General features: G+C 38.8%; 1 protein-coding gene across 1 annotated transcript in view; it reads right to left on the reverse strand.

Moving 5' to 3' along the window:
• Positions 1 to 552: 552 nt before the first annotated feature.
• Positions 553 to 20,162, reverse strand: part of LOC143923444 (up-regulator of cell proliferation-like) — a 39,086-nt gene continuing 19,476 nt past the window's right edge. The window contains exon 3 of the mRNA XM_077447121.1: positions 553 to 7,572. Coding sequence (XP_077303247.1) covers positions 2,855 to 7,572 — 4,718 coding nt within the window. The 3' untranslated portion in view covers positions 553 to 2,854. The remainder of the gene's footprint in view (positions 7,573 to 20,162) is intronic.

Genomic DNA, 20,162 nt, shown 5'->3' on the forward strand with positions numbered 1-20,162 from the left:
AACGCCGAAAAAAATCGGCGTGGGCCCCCCCCCAAGTCCACAACAGACCCTTGTCCGAGCACTCTACCCGGCCGGCCAGGAAAGGAGGGGCGAGCGAGCGCCCCCCCTCCTGAGCCGTACCAGGCCGCGTGCCCTCAACATGGGGGGGTACCACGTGGCCCCCCCACCCCAAAGCACCTCGTCTCTTTCGCGGGCCCCGCCTACCTGGAGACGCGCTCGAAATGAGCGGACTTTCCTCCGCGTGTGTGGGTGAGTCCGTTCATTTCAAAAGTAGGGCGGATAGTACGGCGGACTTAGTACGCCGTATTAGTCCGCTGAAAAAGTGGTGTGTGTGGGCAAGTAGCCCGTTCGGAAAGTCCGACGGACAGTCTGGCGGAAAGTACGCCAGACTAAGTACGTCATACAGTTTCACCGTGTGTACGCGGCATAAGACTGTAAAAATGACATGTTCTTGTACTTTGTTTCCCAATGTTTATTGAATGAAATCTAATTGAAACTGAAAATCATATTGGAAAAAGTCTAACAAACTGCTTTAAAAACAAGGAGAGAAAACAAGTACCAACATGTTTTATTGATTTTGTTCTTTGGTTTGTACAGCTTTACTTATTTACTGGGATAAAAAAATTCTAATATATACCAAAAGCGAAATTAGAGCATATATGATGCAGATCTACACCAATCATGATGAAAGATGCTCATCGACTTGGCTCACTTTCGCTGAATAACCGCTCACAGACCCTTAGGTTAAATGTAAACAAAGGGGCGGGGTCTCCCAGGTGACATATGGCCATATTTGGTGAGTGATGTCGGCACTATTCCCGCCCCCTTGTTTATACGGCTGCAGATTCCCAGCCAGTAAATGTATGGGACTGGGTGATGTCACTGGTTGCTAAGGCCGTGGCACCCGCTGCTTCCTTAAAAACCTTTGACAGGAAGGAGTGGTTGTCAATCAAATCCAGTGCCGTGGGAGCAGAGTCCTGCTGTCTGTGTCAATGGATGCAGCAGCAGGACTCGGGAGCACGCCCGCATAAGTGTAATACTTCTCTCCGTGGGGAACTCCATGTGGGGAGGAGCCAGGAGCATCTCTGGGGGACCCCAGAAGAGGAGGATTTGGCCGCTACAAGGTAAGTATAACATGTTTGTTATTTAAAAAAAAAAAAACCTTTATAACCACTTTAACTGTACAAAATAAAAACAAGACTCAAAGGCTCAATATTATTACAAATTAAATTTACTTCACAATTGCAAAATCCATTTGAGTCCACCTTTGCATGAACAGCATTTTTAGTACTGAAGGGTGTACATTATAAAAAAAAAATATAATAATTATACATAAAGTTGCGCTGAATATACGTGAAAGCTGAAGTGAAAAGAGTAATAAAAACTCAATACAAATTATATAAAAAATACAAATAAATCAAATAAAACATCATGTGAAAAATTCAATCAAGAAAAAGGGAGTCCTTGTAATTTAACCACTTCAGCCCCGGACCAATAAACACCTTAAGGACCAGAGGTCTTTTTCCAATTTCGCACTGCTCTGCTTTAACTGGTAATTGCGCGGTCATGCAATATTGCACCCAAACGAAATTTGCGTCCTTTTCTTCCCACAAATAGAGCTTTCTTTTGATGGTATTTGATTGCCTCTGCGATTTTTATTTTTTGCGATATAAATGGAAAAATAGCGAAAATTTTGAAAAAAAAATATATTTTCTTCTTTTTGTTATAAGAAAAATCGAATAAACTAAATTTTAGTCATACATTGAGGGCAAAATTTATTCAGCCACATGTCTTTAGTAAACAAAATGTCAATAAGCGTATATTTTTTGGTTTGCGCAAAAGTTATAGCGTCTACAAACTAGAGTACATTTTCTGGAATTTACACAGCTTTTAATTTATGACTGCCTATCTCATTTCTTGAGGTGCTAAAATGGCAGGGCAGTACAAACCCCCCCAAATGACCCCATTTTGGAAAGTAGACACCCCAAGGAAATTGCTGATGGGTATGTTGAGCCCATTGAATATTTATTTTTTTTGTCCTAAGGGATTGAATAATGACAAAAAATAAATAAAAATTTTTTTTTTACAAAAAGTTGTCACTAAATGATATATTGCTCACACATGCCATGGTTATATGTGGAATTGCACCCCAAAATATATTCCGCTACTTCTCCCGAGTATGGGGATACCACATGTGTGGGACTTTTTGGGAGTCTAGTCGCGCACGGCACCCCGAAAACCAATCACCACCTTCAGGATTTCTAAGGGTGCAAATTTTTGATTTGACTCCTCACTACCTATCACAGTTTTGAAGGCCATAAAATGCCAAAATAGCACAAAACCCCCCAAATGACCCCATTTTGGAAAGTAGACACCCCAAGCTATTTACTGAGAGGCATGTTGAGTCCATGGAATATTTTATATTTTGCCACAAGTTGCGGGAATATTACAAACTTTTTTTTTTTTTGCACAAAGTTGTCACTAAATGATATATTGCTCACACATGCTATGGGCATAAGTCAAATTACACCCCAAAATAAATTCTGCTGCTTCTCCCGAGTACGGGGATACCACAAAAATTTGTATTGAGTTTTTATTACTCTTTTCACTTCAGCTTTCACGTATATTCAGCGCAACTTTATGTATAATTTTTTTGATTTGATCCATAGTTTGATATTTGATGGTTTTTAGTTGCAGCTCTTAGGTTTGCCCCAAGCGCGATATTTTTTGTTTGTTTTTTATATTATTTGGGTGTACATTATAGTCCCCAAAATGTGTTGGATTTTTATCTTGGATTTTTATGATAATAAATATTTTTAGACTCTAAAGCCTTTGATGTGATGCTTCTGTTCTTCTACACCACCACAACTGTTGTAGAGGAGCTTGAAGTGTTAAATACTTTCTTCAAGCTGCGAAGAGCTTGCTCTTTGGTTATTTGCTTCCACACCTCCGGAAGCTCAGCTGGTTTTGCCTCATACCGTTCTGCAAAGTTTTTATTAAACTGCACAAAGACATACTTCCAGTAATCTGAGCTCTCAATACTGTCATCTGGCCGAATATTCCAATTTGGATATATTTCACTATATTCTTTGCATGGATGCCATTTCCATTCTGTGTCTACATTTCTGAATGTACAGTTAGCTACAACATGAGTGGAACAGATGCTAACAATGAGGCTCTTATCCTCATCCCATTTGAAGTTTCCTAGCCCTTGTGATCTGTGCATAAATGCTTCATGTATCTTATGGTCTTCACCTTCAAGGTCACATGGGACTTTGCAAAAGGGACACTGCTTTCTACAACCAACCACCTTACTCAACAATTCATCCTGAGGTTTCACCGTCACGGTGTAAAGTATAGAACTCAGAGGCATAGATCTAAGTTCTGATTGGATTTGTGGTTGTGTCTCCTTGAGGTAGTGTTCAATTTCAGATGAGAACTCCTCAACATTCCCTGTGTGGTGAAAAGCGATGACTTTCATCTCTTCCTGTGAAATCACTAAGTCTTTTTTTAAGAGTTCACAGAAATTCTCCAAAAAACTTGACACTGTTTGACTTTTCCGGCATCTTTCATTTTTAAGGACTGTTCCTATTTTCTTGTTAATAGATGACAGAATATGTCCCTGCAAGATTTCTAAAGCTTGTGAGTTGCAGTATTTGCTCATGATGCGAGTTAGGATCCATTTGTTTACAAAACTTTCATAAGAATTTATGTATTCATCATACTTTTGGAATGACATTTCTTCTAGTAGCTCCTCCAAAACAGTATACTGGAAACAACTTCTGCTAGTAAATGAGACAGTTTCTGGATCACCTAAAATCTCATCCACTATTTTTTGTCCAAGATGTTTGAAAAGATAATCCTTTACTGCTGGTTTCAAACACAGCTCACAAAACTGATTAGCTCTGCTTAAATTTTGATCTTTCTTATGGAAAATACTGAGAAATGTGGACAAGTATTGAACTTTTAGTTTTTCAAGGCATAGTTTAGGGTCGTTCTCTTGGATAAACTTGTCATGTAGCTTCTGGAAGGCTTGAGATGCTTTTCCAAAAATGAAAAGTTTGAGATCCAGCTCAAACTCTGAAGTAAATTGAAGCTTTTTTACATCTTTACTAGTGAGCTTTGTATTGATCTGGTGTAGTAGCTCTTTAGAGTATATTTCATTGTAATCCCCGGAGGAAGAAATCTTCTCTTTTAAATACTTGTCACTCATTTCAACAATGGAATCTGTTAGAATGCCAATCTTGCCATAAAGTTCTTGCTGAACAAATTTTGATTTTTGTAGAAATGAGCTACATGCACCATCAACATACCGTATATCCATTGGAAGACTTTTCTTTGCATTTTGACTTAAACTTTTAACCTTGATTAATGCTTCGTTTATATGAGGTCCTTTACTGCTCATGTCATTTTTGAGAAGGAGAAGAATAGAATGATCCACATTAAATCTCTTAAGTTCTTCAAACTGCAAATCTGATAACGTCTTCTGCCACACCAAATTAAATTCCTGTTGCCTTTCTTGTTCACTTACTTCATGATTATCCTGTCCATAACTTTGCAGAAGATTTGTTATTCTTTCTTCAATCAATGTCTGGGATGTTTTTTGAATGTCCTGGATCTTAATTTTCGCTTTCTGGATGCATGCAGCCTCATGGCACTTGCTAAGGGCATTTATTTCAAGTCTTTTTCTCAAGCCCTGTATACTTATTTTGAAGTCTTCTCTGTGTCTTTCGATGAGATTAGTATTTTCAGTGTTTTCAAAATATTTTTCTAGTGATGCAATCATTTTGGTTTCTTCCTCCAGAAGAATTCTATGCAGATCTTCTGTGTTACTTTCACATTTATCTTCAGACTGATTTTTTATGTTATTTTCTTCACTGATCATCCAGTTGTGAATTGTTTTACAGAAATCCCATTCCCACGAGGAATACTGTACAGATAATTTATTGTAGGCTTTGGCCACCAGGCTGTTCCTAAAACTGAAGATGAATTTCTCATGTTTGACCGATCTCCATAAACTTTCTATCCAAGTATTAAAATCAGAGATGTTCAAAGCATTGTTTTTTGATTTCTGAGCATCCATAAATTTAAATAAGTACATTTTAAGCTCATGTACCTGTGAGCTGTAGCCAAGATTTACTGGAGCCATTGGTGGGTCTCCTTGCCACAGGCCAGGAATGTACCAGTTGTCTTTATTTAGATCGTACTTCATCACATCATTAAAATTTGATATCCCATATTTTTTCTCCATTTTAGCAGCTTCCTTTGTCATTTCATTTAGCTGTTCTAGTAACATCTTTCTGTGTCTCATGTTCTGATCATTAGCAGATACGTCACTGACATTCTGGTGTACGAACTGACAGTTTGGTTTCATTCCTATTTCTTTCATTCTAAGAAAAGCATGGACCACGATCTGTAAAACATCCTTCATTCCTTCTGTGTTTTCCATGGCCATATTGACTATGGTGATATCACTCAACCCCACCACAAATGTGGCCAGTTCATTGTCATGTTCATAGCTGCCCTCCAAAGAGGTCAACTCTGGGGCTTTCAGCCCCTCCGTATCGATCACCAGGACGAAGTGACAGCCCAGATTTTCCTGAAAGTCTTCTTTCACATTAAGAAGAGTCATGAATGCTCCTCGTGTGCATCTTCCACTGGCCACGGGGAACTGCAAACCAAACATGGTGTTAAGGAGGGTGGATTTTCCTATACTTTGCACTCCCAGTACAGTTATCACTCTCAGTCTGCATTGCCCCCCTGTTCTCTTGTTCAGCTCATTAAGGACATCCGATATCCATTGCAGGGGAATGTTGGCAGCATCTCCATCAATAAGCTCTAATGGAAACCCATCCAACAAAAGATCAGCAGCTATTCTTGGAAGGTCAACAAATTTTTTCTTGTTTTGGTCAATTACTGTATGTTTTGCTATAGAGCATTCAGCTTCATAAAACTGGCCCATTTCACGTAGAAAGTGTTCCAATCCTAAACAGCTGTCAGAGATTTTCTGATCTAAGTCCCTGAGTTCTTTTTTGTTTTGGGCCAGATTGTTACATTTCGCCTTGTAGTTTTCTTGTAGCTTAGACAAATTGTCTCTAACTATTGCATCGAGGTTAAATTTCATCCATTTTAGAAAATATTGTCTCTCTTTATGAGACAAATCAGTTAAAGCTTGGGTAAAAAGCTCTATACCCTTGGGAAATTTATGTTCAGATTGTTTTACATGAAGGTCACTGCGCTTTAGTAGGAGATTACATTGATGCGTTTCTGCATCTTTCTCTCCTTGGTTTTTCATTCTACAAAGTTCTTTATCTATTTCAGTTAACTGTTTCCAAAGATGTCCTTGTAATTTCATAGTTGTCATTTTATACTTTGCCACATCTTTTATTTCTTTAGTGATTTTATCGGCATAGTTTCTTCCTTTCTGGCATTCATCAGTGCTTTCATCTGTTTCAAAAGAATGCCCACTGAAATATCTTGGTAAATCTTTCAGTGAAATAGATTTGCAGGTGCTCTCTAGAATTTGTTTAATTTTTTCTTGGATTTTTTTAGTTAACATAACATCATTTTCTGTCCTCTTCTTCAGGATTACATTTGCTCTATCAATTCTTAATATTTGAAGAAGGTCCCCTAGAAGTTTTTTCTCAATATGTTTTCCTGAATTCAGAGTAAAAACAAGGTAAAACTGGGTGTCACTCTGACTACATTTTGATAACAGCTGGAATTCTCTCTCATCGATTGTTTCAATAAATATAAACACAGCTGATGAAACTTCTGCTAGAAATGTGAACTGGTCCCAGTTGGACTCTAGGTCCCCACGTAGGTTGGTAACTGCACATGGTTCTGTAAAAACATCAGATTTACCAGAGGGAAAATACCAGGACATTTCCACAAGTCCCTCAGATATTTTTCTCTCAATGTTGCCACCATCCACATTGTCATGGATGAAGAAGTTGTGATGCTGCTGGACTGGATTAAGAACTTGATTCAGGATTTTTGATTTTGACAACTTGGTTTTCCCCAATCTTACAAAGGAAATGACTGGCATGGAATTGTTCACCACACTTTCTTCTCTGAACCCTTTACTGTCAGCTAAACACTGAGGTCTCCACTTCTTCACAATGTCTCTCATTGCCCACAGCATGAAGATGCATGGTGACCCATTACCAGATGGGGGGAGCAGTAGAGGGACAGAAAACTGGCACATGGCCATTTTGTTTACAATTTCTTGTTGTAGAAAATTATCTGAACAATGCAGGAGAACACAGAGGATGTCCAAGGGGTGGATGGAACTTGCATTTTGTGTATCTTCATACTTATCATTGCCAAAGAAATCATCTTCATCTTTATCCAGGCCAGACAAATCTGTATTGAGCAGTGTGTCCCTTGCTGTACTGTCCAGAGCCATGATCTTCCTCAGAGTACACCAGGGTACATCTTCTATTTTCTGGGGCATATTGTTATTTGGGATCTGTTGCCCAATATCTAGAATGGTCTTTAATGTCAGCTTTGAAACTAAACAGTTTTCCATCTTCAGCTGGACAACAAGGTTTTTAAAGGCCTCTCCCTTTTCTGTAATGAGAAAAAATGAACATTAATGCAATAATGAAATAGACCTAAACTTAGAAAGTGGAAATTTGCTATCCAATAGGGACATCTAGAAATGGTGCCTGAAAAGTCTACCTTTTAAATGGAATTCTTCTTAAAAAAAAAATAGCTGTGCTTTTCCTTTGCTCAGGTACACAATTTCTGTAGACTCATAGCTCTATAATATCGTCTAAGGCACTGTTGCCTCTGACTGCTTGAGATTTGGCAACGTGACTACTGTGCTGCTCACTGTTCTCATTGCAGGAGAGGAAGTTCTATGTGGGAACTGCAGTGCAAGGATCTGCTTGCTTCTACTTTATTCATTCTGTGGGTCTGTGCTTCTTCCACCTCTCCTACTGCTTCTTAATTACAACATCAGTCATAAGGGGGATATTCTAACAAAAGGAAGCAAAGCCCTGCCTCAATCAAGATGGCCGCCTACACACAGAGACACTGTGCAGAGCATGGTATGATAAGTAACGAGGAAAAGTTCAGCAACAGTGAGCTAAAGACTAGTGCTTTGTGTGCTTCTTGTCTTTTTTGGCGAAAGATTAAAAATAGGGCACATTTATAAATTGCAGTGCTGTCCTTTACAAATATGTTTACCACTATATTTGCTTCTGGACTCTGCAGCACGCAAAGTAGAAGCTATGTGATTGACCTTGCCGCCTATTACAGAACCAATGTATGCCTCGTAAAATGCATGAAAAGACAACACCATCCACTCTCTGTTATAAATGGGGTCTAACTTAATTTCATGACCTGTTTGAGGAATGCTGGTTGAATTCTATGATTTTTAAAACTGAACGAATGGCACCACACAAAAGAGCACAAAATCTTCGTATATAGAGTGTGCTTCAAATTCCACTGTGAGAAAAGAGTACTTCTCAGATAAACCAACAATCTGTGACTAGTGCTCCCTTCACCAGGTGAAATGGCTGCTCACCTCTTTTTTAGACCCTGAAATTGTCAAACTCTCTAACAACTAATGATAATTCCCATCAGGAAAAAAGGCTCCACACTGATCTTTAATGGTTCCCACCAAGGTCCTGCAGGGATCAAACGCGCTTTGCACCTCGTATACTTCTCCATTAGAGGTTGTCTCCATGATGATCACCAGAAACACCAGACCGACATGCAAAAATATAAAGTGTCTCCAATAGTGCAGTACAAAGTGTTAAATGGAATAAACCTCACACACCCAGCTTCATCTATTAAACTCACATTTATTTAAATAAAAAACAGCATATAACATATTTAAAATCCAACGGGTCTCGCATGTCACCGACAGGCTCTACCTCTTTAAGAAACACTTTTTTCTCACATTTGAAGCACATTCTATATAAGAAGATTTTGTGTTCCAATTAACTTTCATATATATTTGATATTGGACTTTGGATATTGGACGTTTCCTTTTTTCAGCGCATGTGTTTATTGCACATCAATACTGGATTTATTACAAATTTTTACTTTTTTCTCACAGTGTAATTTGAAACACATTCTATAACAAGAAGTTTTTTTTGTTTCAATCAACTTTTTTATACATTTACTATTGGATTGTATATTTTATTCATGACATGCGTTTATTGCATATTATTGAATTTATGTATTATTTGTCAGATTGCAGCAGCGCTATCACATTTTTTAGATATTTATTCATTGTTGTTATGTGATAACATCCTAGTGATAGCAGCAGCTGTGTTATAAGCTGACAAATGTCTCTTAACTGTGTTCCTGTATTGTCACTCTGTTATTGGCCTCAGATCGGCATAATCGAATGAACCTGGAATCATAGAATCATCAAAATTGGTGAGACGTTTGCACACGTGCAAGAAAACTCTGTTTCTTGATGACGTAATTTCCCGCCAAGAGAGGGAACGCGTGCTACATATAGGAAATCTGTTTTAAATTGATAAGCAATGAGTTATATTGATGAATTATCAAGTGAGAGTAAATTAGAATTTAAAAATCTGTCAAAATTTGTTAAAGATGATGAATTATGGTGATACATGTTCAATGAATGCTTACAGGCTAATATTAAGATACAAAAATAAAAATGTACTTTTAAGAGATTCAGCAAACAGGATAAAAATGTGATACAGTTAGTTAAAGTTTTTGACACAATGATATTAGGAGTTCCTAAAAAGAATGTTGTTTGTACAAAAGGGAAAACAAAGACTCAGCAGGATTACAGTGTGTGCGTTAATTGTCCGATTTTTGACTGAGTGAATAAATGATTTGCAAAGTGCAATTCTAATAAAAGATATTCAGTTGTCTGAATTACAGAATAATGTAAAAAGGATTTGTGTAAATTCTAAAGCAGAGTCAAGCAAGAGTTTAGAGATTAATGATAGTGCAGACTCTAAACAGAAGTATTTTGTACCAGATATGCTGTCTATAGAGATTGATGACCAGGATCATGACATTTTGTTTTACTAAAGTTTCAGAGCAGTCAGGAATTGTTATTTGCTTACATTGTAAAAAATGTGGCCATGTACAGAAAGAATGTTGAAAATTATAAATTAGGACTTACAAAATGAGGACATTTCTGAGCAATTTATTCACCCTTGTCCAAACAATAGGTTGATTGATTTGCCTTACGCCTCAGCTGTCAAACAGATCAGTATACTGACTGTTAATGACAGTTCAATCAATATGACAAACAATGCTGACAACGGGAGAGATGAATTACTTCCATCACCATCAGGATTAAACAAAGTTTCTGAGACTCCTCCAACATTAAGTTATGTTGCAATTTTAATAGATGAAGGTGGAAGGTCATGGTTACATGGTTTATTAAATGGTAGGAAAACGAAATGGTTAATAGATTTAGGAGCTGAACTCAGTTTAACTAAACACAAATTACCTGTGGATATTAATTATCCAAAATGTAATGTAACCACTTGCTTACTGGGCACTTAAACCTCCCTGCCCAGACCAATTTTCATCTTTCAGCGCTGACGCACTTTGAATGACAATTGTGTGGTCATACAACACTGTACCCAAATTACATTTTTATAATTTGTTTCACACAAATAGAGCTTTCATTTGGTGGTATTTAATCACAGCTGGGATTTTTATTTTTTGCTAAACAAACAAAAAAAAATGGAAAATTAAAAAAAAAAAAAAATTCGTAGTTTGTTATAAAATTTTGCAGTTATTTTTTTTCCTTTATTGTTATGCGCTGATGAGGTGGCACTGGTGGGCACTGATAGGCTGCGCTGATGGGCATTGATAGGCACAGATAAGGCGGCACTAATGAGGCAGATAAGGTGGCACTGATGGCCACTGATAAGATGGCACTGATTGGGGGCCCTGATGGGTGGCACTGATGGGTAGCACTGAAGGGCACAGATAGGTGTTACTGATAGGTGCCACTAATAGATGATACTGATGGGTACTGATAGGTGGCACTTATGGGCATTGGTATGTGACACTGATGGGCACTGGTAGGTGACATTAATGGGCAGCAATGTTGATGAGGCACTGATTAGTGACACTGATGGGTGGCACTGTGGGCACTGGTAGGTGGCACGCTTGTGCACTAGTAGGTGGCACTGGCAGGTGGCACAGGTGGGCAAAGAGGAGCTGGCAGCAGCTCTCCTTGATTGGGACTGATGTCCTTCTGACAGCCACCGGTTATTGGCTTTTCTTTCTCCTCAGGCTATCAGCGCGAGGAGAAAAATAGCTGATTACCGTCTCTGTTTACATCACATGATCAGCTGTCATTGTCTGACATCTGATCATGTGGTAAGGGGTCGGGGGCATGCAGGCTGCTCAAGCATGGGAGGACATCTACTGATGCCCTCCCGGCAAAGTAGGTCCGCTCTGTTGTTGTCATTCGGCAATAGCACGGATCTGAAGAAGTTAATTGGTTTCAGTGAAAAAGAAATTACAGTTGCAACTAAAGTTTCTGATGTGACTTTTGAAATTCCAGGACTTTTGAAAACGAATATTGACATATGGTGTTGTAAAAATACAGAGAATATGTAAATTGAGAATATGAGAATAAGATGTGATTAGTAAATTAAATTGGATTAATGATTTAAGTAATTATACTGTATGGAAAGATTCATCTAAGCCGAAATTTATGTTAATAGATCCCTCCACGTACAGTAATCTTGGAAATGTTTGTACAGCAGCTGACATGTCTTCATATTATAATTGGCCACATACAGGAACCAATCTTGTATTGGAACAATTGGTTTGATCACATAAAAGTCTTTGGAGTCAGACCAAAATTGATACAGGTTTGTTTAAAGATATTGAAATAGAAATTGAGGGAAAAGATCCTAAGCCCCGAATTCAATATAAGTTGCCGCAAGAATCAATAGGTCCAGTTTCTGACATTGTACAAGAATTTTTACAACAAGGAATATTAAAGAAAGCACAATAAGTGGTAAATAATTGTATTTGGCCTATCAAGAATGGTGACGATTCGTATTCTTTATCAGTTGACTTAAGATCACTGAATAAATGCATTTCAAATAACAAACTTATTGTTTCTAATTTAAATGTAATGTCACACCTGGATGCCAAGGCCAAAGTATTTTCTGTACTGGAAATTGCCAATAGTAATTTTTCTTTATCATTAGCTAAAAGCTGTCAATATAAACTTACCTTCAGCTTTAATAAAGAACCCTATGCATTCACTGGAATAATTCCAGGATTGGACATTTGTGATGGTATAGTGCATGAGTGTTTAAAGAAAGTATTATCAAAATTCTCTAGACGAGAATGTAGTTTCCAGCATGTGGACACGTTTTTGTTGTCTACACAGAGTATAGAGGAACATGTGACACTTTAGTTATTTAATCTGTTACAAACATCAGGGCTGAAACAGAACACAGGGCTGAAACTAAACACAGAGTCAGTTCAAAACAGGTATGGGAAGGAGGTCAGCAGCAATTATCAAAAGTAGCGTACCAACATCCCTAATAATAATAAGGCACAGGCAGTTGAGTAACTGGGAATTTAAAGGTACACCATATACACAAACAGACAACAATGTAAAAAAAGCAATATATAAATCATTTATTAAACATAAACAAGATAAAAGTAAGTACCACAGTTACAGTCAACATTCTGGGTATAACACAAATCTCAACCCTAACTGCCGAGAGAAGAGGGGGTTACATACAGGTTTATTCTCTTGTCCTACTATTTCAACATGTTTCGGCAGGTCGGCTTCATCAGGAAAAGGACGAGAATATCCAATAGACATAAAACGACAAGATATGCAAAGCCCACAAAAAATGATCCAACTGTGTAAAAAGGTGGTTTGGGAGTTCTTGAGACAAACGGACTGTGGACAGAGTGTAAGGTGGACTCTCTTTCCCTCTCTCGCTGCCTAGATTTTTCTTAGATTTTTTTTACCCTGCATTGGGACTTTTTGATCCTCTCTTTTTTCTGGTGCACTTCCTCAGTATAGTGATTCTTTGTGAGTTGGAGCCACACTACAATAGGATATATAGAGATCCTTAAACCGTGGAGTTTGGGCCATATAGGGAGATTCAGTTAAGACTCTCTGTAGTTCACCTGTCCGTCGGAGCTCCCAACATTGAGATTATGTGTGGTTGCCAATAAAGATATAGGCTTTTGGCATTGCTGCATTTACATTTTTCAGTGAGATCATAGAAGTTTCATCCCTCCCTACAGGTATGTACTTGTCAATTTATGTTTATTGGATATTCTCGTACTTTTTCTGATGAAGCCGACCTGGCAAAACATGTTGAAATAGTAGGACAAGACAATAAACCTGTATGTGACCCCACTTCTCTCTTGGCAGTTAGGGTTGAGATGTGTTATACCCAGAATGTTGACTGTAACTGTAGTACTTACTTTTATCTTGTTTATGTTTAATAAATTATTTATATATTGCTTTTTTACATTGTTGTCTGTTTGTGTATATGGTGTACCTTTAAAATCCCAATTCCTCTCTGTGCCTTACAAAGTCAGTTCAGTTCAAAGTCAAGTAGCATTCCTTCATATGCAAATTAGTCATGGACAGAGACAGTTATCACAGGAAAAAGTTAGAAACATTTCTGCTATTCCAATTCCAACATTTAACAAGCCATTATATAAATTTGTATGCAAAGTAAATCGTTGCAAAGAGTTTTTACAGAAATGTGATGATAAAGTTAAACCGTTATTTGATTTTTTGAGACAAAAAGATGTTGTGTTTGATCAGTGGGGTCAAACCTAGACAGATGCCTTTGAAATGTTGAAAAGGGATGTGCAGAATGCTCCTCATCGAATATAATTGAAGTTGGTTCATCAATTCCTGTTGTATTGCATACTGATCTATCTGAGAATTTGATTTCAGTAACTTTATCTCAATTAAAAAAAGGTGATCAGAAAATAATAGGCTTTTTCTCCAGGGGTTTGACAAATATGGAAAAGACATTTGACACACATATTAAGCAATTGTTAAGTGTTTATTTTGCAGTCAAAGTAACAGAAAAGATTGTGATATCTAGTACGATCATATTAAAGACACCTGATTTAACATAAAACTTTTTCTAGAGATAATTAATTCAGGAGAATTACATGACAAATATAGCGCATTTTTAAAACTTTTACAATTTAAATCTATACAGGTAGATTTAGTAACAGAACATTCTCAGCAATTTGTACAAAATAATGCTTGTACAAATGTATTCATAAAACCTGTAAATGGTGTTTTTAGAACAAGTGCTGAGAGAGGCTTTAAGCCAGTATATTTGTTACTAATATCAAGACTTGTTCAGCAGGACTTTCTATGTGTTACCCAAAGAATGGTTAGGCTATCCATCAAAAATTCTACAGAAAATGCAGAATTGGAAGATGCCAGAAATTAGAGTAGAGCATGCATGACTCTAAATCTTAAAGAAGAAAAGTGAATGGGCACAGTTCATTTCAGTCTTCTGGGTTGATTTGAAACCTTTCTTTGTTCATGAAAACGAGGTTTCAAATCATGAAAAAAAGGAGAAATTGTGTCCCGTTATATTTAAAATACACAGAATAATCGCATAAGGAGTATAGGCCAGTTTAAGAAAAATAGAGCAAAGTAAGGTAATTAGAAATGTTGTTACCAAAATATGTCTTTCATGTCATAATAAAATATTAGGCTTGTGATATGTAAAATAAATATGTAAATGAAGTTATATTTTGTATTAGTAAATTCAAAACAATGATACTGCATTCTGTTTCAGGATCTGACTTATAAGTCACCAATAGAATAGAAATGTAATATTTCTAGACCTTCCAGATGAAAACAAACCCTTGAAGCTAAAGAATATCAGTTCTGGGCGAAGATTTTTCAGAAGAGATTCATTTGTTATAATTATTGTTTTTTTTTTTATATTCTTTATTTTTATTTTACATAAGTTATTCACACATCATTTTACAGATCTTGAGGGTGGAGTCGTATAGTGTGTTACAGAACTACCGACTCCTTACACCTCTCTTCTTACAAAATACATTTAAAAAGTACATCTCCTCCCTCCCCCCCCCCCCCCCCGGGCAAAAAAAAAAAAAAAAAATTCGGACGGAGCTGTGCCCCCCATTCTCCGCCCGTGTCCTTCGTCCTCCTCCTCTGTTCCCTACTCCTATTTGATCAGACATGACAGTTCCCACTCTCTATGAATGTCAGCAATTGTTGCCATTTCCCTTGGATTTCACTCTCTGGCTCCAGGGTTTTATTGATCGAATCTTCAATCAATCTACTCTGCTCCACCCTCTTCACCCACTCTAAGATTGTTGGCCCCTGGGGGTCTCCCCAATGGATTGGAATTACGGCTTTGGCTGCGTTCAAGAGATAAGGGATAAGGGTAGCTTTATACTGTCTTACTCCCATGTCTGTATCGTGGAACAGGCAGGACCATGGACATTTCCTAATCCTCTTTCCCGTTATCAGATAAATATTTTCAATTATCTTATCCCAAAAGGGTCTTATTTTTGGGCAGTCCCACCAAATGTGTTTAAACGTGCCTTGTTCTTTACATTCCCTCCAACACATCAAATCCTCTCCCTTTCTTATTTTCTGCATTCTTATGGGTATCATATACCACCTCGCTATTAATTTATATGCCATTTCATATGTTCGTGAATCTTTCGCTAATGCGTATGTCATTTTTAAAATTTTTCTTCTGTGTTCATCATTTCTAAGTGTCCCCAGTTCCCTTTCCCATTTCCCTAAGTATATAGGTAATTCCCCTTCTCCCTCACCTCTTAATAATTTGTATAATTTGGATATCCTTTTCACTATGCTTTGTGAATCCTTAAATAATTTTTAGTAGGGGCTGTGGAAGCCCTTGTATGAAATGTGCTAGTTGATTGTATCTCCATTTGTCTAGGGGTCTATTTCCCCATTGTTGTGTGATTTCCCTATATGTTAAGATCCTGTCTCCTATCATCACCTCTCCCAGTGTTACTTCTACTTTCTGTGCCCATCTACTATAGAACATCCGCTCTTCCATTCCTGGTAAAAAATATTTTGTGTCTAATAGTGACATTAAGGGGGAATTACATGTCCAGTTGTGTGACTTATTTATTTTGTCCCATGTTCTCAATGTGTGCCTTGTGATTGTGCTAGTGCCTGTTCCTAGGTTCCTTACTTGGGTTGGTATCCAAATCATTTTTGTTAAATCTGTCCCACTTAATCTTATTTCCAACTCTGCCCAGCTCTTCCCCTCTAGGTTATGTATCCAATCTACTATCCTGGATAATATTATGGCTTCATAGTATTTTTTAAAGTCTGGGAGTCCCACTCCTCCCTTTTCCTTCTCCTTTACGAGGACCTTGTGAGCAATACGCGGTTTTTTGGGGTACCATATAAATGCGAGAACAAGAGATTTTAATTTCCTGAAAAAACTACTCGGGAGGGCGATGGGGAGCATTTGAAATGTATATAATACCGTCGGCAGTATGAACATTTTTATTACGTTCACTCTGCCTATCCACGATATTCTTTTATGTTTCATATTTTCCATTTGGGATTTGATTTTATTAAGCAGGGGTATATAATTAGCTTCGTACAATTTCGTTTTTTTTGCCGTTAATTTAATCCCTAGGTAACTCAGTTCCCCTCCACTCCATTTAAAAGGTAGGCTTGCGGTTAAGTCTTTCTGAACTTCTTTGGATACATTCAAGTTTAATATTTCTGATTTAGATAAATTGATTTTAAAATTAGATATTCTACCATATTGTTCTATTTCCTTCACTATCATTGGTATTGAAATTCTGGGGTGTGTCACATACAAGAGCAGGTCGTCCGCAAATGCAGATACCTTATACTCTTTCCCTCCTACTACTATTCCTCGTATGTCCTGATTGCCCCGAATTGCTGCCAATAATGGCTCCAAGGCAATCACAAAAAGGATCGGGGACAGGGGGCATCCCTGTCTCGTCCCATTGAATAACTCAAGGGGGTGGGACAGGGAGCCATTCACCTTAATCCTAGCTGTCGGTCTTTTATACAGTGCTTTTACCCTCTGCATCATTCTCTCACCCAGCCCTAAATGTTCCAGGGTCTCATTTATGAACTCCCAATCTGCTCTGTCAAATGCCTTCTCGGCATCAACCGACAAGAGCAGCGTGGGAGTCTCTCTTCTAATTGCTTCCTGTATCAACATTATCGACTTTAGAGCGTTATCCCTTCCCTCTCGTCCCCTGACAAAACCCACCTGATCGGTATGGATCCACTCGGGGAGGAGAGTTTTTAATCGTTCCGCCAGAATTTTCGCATAAAGCTTTACGTCTACATTCAATAATGAGATCGGCCTATAACTTTCCATCGCTGCTGGGTCCTTTCCTTCTTTTAAAATCAATGAGATGTGGGCAAGCAGGGCCTCTTCACGGAAGGTCCCCCCGTCCCCCACCTCATTGAAATAATCACAGAGCTTGGGTGCTAGGAAATTTTTAAATTTTTTGTAATACACGATGGAATAGCCATCCGGTCCGGGACTTCCCCCCATAGCTGTTTCCTTAATTGCCCTTTCCACTTCCATTACTGAGATAGGGGTCTCTAATTCCTGCAGAGCCTCACTTGACACTTTTGAACTTTTAAGCTTCTCTAGATAATCCCTGATCGTTTCTTTCCTTTTTTTCCTTTCCCTCCCTTCTCCTGCCTATATTGTATAATGCACTATAGTATGACTGGAAGTTCTCTGCAATATCCAATGTTGCAAACTTCATCTCCCCCTCCCTATCTCTAATCCTCGGTATATAGGTCCTATTCTTCTGTTCTTTTACTCTTCTGGCTAGCCACTTACTTGACTTATTGCCCCACAGGTGTCTCTCCCTATTTATTCTATGGAAGGCTGTCCTCCTCTCTTGTTCTAGATATTCTTCCAGTTCTCTTTTTTTTTTTTGTAGTTCCTGTGACTCCTGGAGCCCTCTGGGTATGGTAGTTTGTTCTAACTCCTCAATCTCCTTATATAGCTGTCCCTTCGCCTTCTCCCTGTCTTTCTTTTTCCCTGTACCAATTCCAATCAAGGTCCCCCTGATGACCGCCTTATGGGTCTCCCAGATAGTGGCCTTCGAACATTCTCCTGTGTCATTCGTCTCGTAGAAATCACTTAATTCCTGCAAGATTTTTACACTTACATCTTGTTCGAGAATGAGTGAGTCATTTAATTTCCACGCACTTCCTGTCCCCATCTGACCCTGTATATCTAGTTGGATTCTTACCGGGGCATGATCGGAGAGAGTGATTGGCTTAATTTCTGCTTTTTTTAAAATGGCTACTAATTGTTGTCCTACAAAAATATAGTCTAATCTTGTAAAGGTTTTATGTACTGAGGAGAAGTGGGTATAGTCCCGATCTTTCTGATGAGTAATCCTCCAACCATCATGTAGCTGAGCGTTGGCAAATGCTTTATTTATTTTCCTGTACCGATGCTCTGCCCTCCATAAACCACCTCCTGAGGAGTCCAGCTTAGGGTCCAGGCACCAGTTCAAATCACCAGCTAAAATTACCATACCCATTCTAAAATCTTCTAATTTGCTTAATACTCTCAGCAGAAATTTCTCTTGATTACTATTTGGTGCATACACATTAACAATCGTGCATTTCATATTTCCCAGTTTGCCCTTTAAGAATAGGTATCTCCCCTCTGGGTCGGTCAATCGGTCTTCAATCTCAAATCTTACTGATTTTTCAAAGCCAATCGCTACTCCTCTGGAGTGCGCTGATGTGGAATCTCCATAGAACCACATTGGGAATTGGTGCGATGATAAATTTATCCCTGAGCTACTAGTAATATATGTTTCTTGAAGGCATATAACTTTTCCCCCCATAAATTGTAGTTCTTTATTAATTTTGTACCTTTTTTCACTTGTGTTTAATCCCCTTACATTATATGTTATCACGTTAATAAGAACCATTGGTATCTATTATTTTATTTCATCGCTTCCCACAGCCGACCCAGAGTGGGTCCACCCATTCCAGCGGACCAGGAGGACACGAAGGACAAACACAAAAAAAAAAAAAAAAAAGGAAACACCCCTCACGCTACCTAACGCCCCAAACCCCCCTCCCACCTCCCTCCCTCTCCCCCAACTCTGCCACTGCAGGCGTTGGTAGGGGGTCTCTCCCCCCCGTTGTATGTACATGAACCTGACCCTGTCTCTCTGACAGTGTCTATACTTCATGTTTCCTTGGGGGTTCATACCTGGTAGTACCTACCCAATAACGACGGTTCCCCCCCTCCCACCTCCTCCCCCCCCTTCCCACTGGGCCCCTCGAGCCTTCAGCATTGCTGTCCCCTGTGTCTGTTGTCTTCCTCTCCATCATTCCTCTCTTTAGTTCTCCTTCTCTGCCATCTTAGCTTTCTTTGGGGGGAGTGAGTATCTATCTCCTCCTGCCAACCAGGTAGCGGAGGGGGAGTGATCTCTAGGTTCTCACAAAACCCTCTTAGGTCCTCCGGAAAGCGGAGCACCGCCGAACGGCCGTCTCTTCGCCCCCACAGGCACGCTGGGAAACCCCACTGATATGAGATGCCCGTAGCGGTCATAACTTCCGTTAGGGGTTTTAGGAGTCTTCTTCTCCTCAACGTTTCTGGGGCTAAATCTGAGAATACTCGCAATTCTGTACCCTCAAAGGGGATCCCTGACACTGCCCTCAGTTTCTCCATTATTTGCCCCTTCTCCTCAACATAGTGAAACCTCACTATCACATCTCGTATTACTTCCCTACTTACTCCTCCCCTGGCTGCCATCCTGTGAACCCTATCTAGTTTTATGTTCTCAGCTGGGTCCCTTTGTAATAATGGGTTAAGAACCTGCTGCACTATTTTACTCAGCTCTGCGGCGCCATATTTTTCAGGGATACCTTTAATACGAACGTTCTTCCTCCTACCCCTATTCTCCTGATCTTCTAGTTTGTAAAGGAGGGACCTATTTGTTCTCCGTAGGTTCTGTACCTGTTCTGCTATCTCCTCTATTCTCAACTCCTGGTTGTCCATTCTCTCTTCCACCTCCTCTACTTTCTCCAGAACTCTACCTATATCTGCCCGTACTCCCGCTATTTCTATCTTTAAGGCTGCTTCCATTTTTGCAAACATTTCTCCCAACATTTCTTTTATTGGGGCGGG

This window comes from Lithobates pipiens, unplaced genomic scaffold, assembly GCF_037356315.1.
Source record: "Lithobates pipiens isolate NorthernLeopardFrog02 unplaced genomic scaffold, aLitPip1_a1.2 Scaffold_22, whole genome shotgun sequence".
NCBI lineage: Eukaryota > Metazoa > Chordata > Amphibia > Anura > Ranidae > Lithobates > Lithobates pipiens.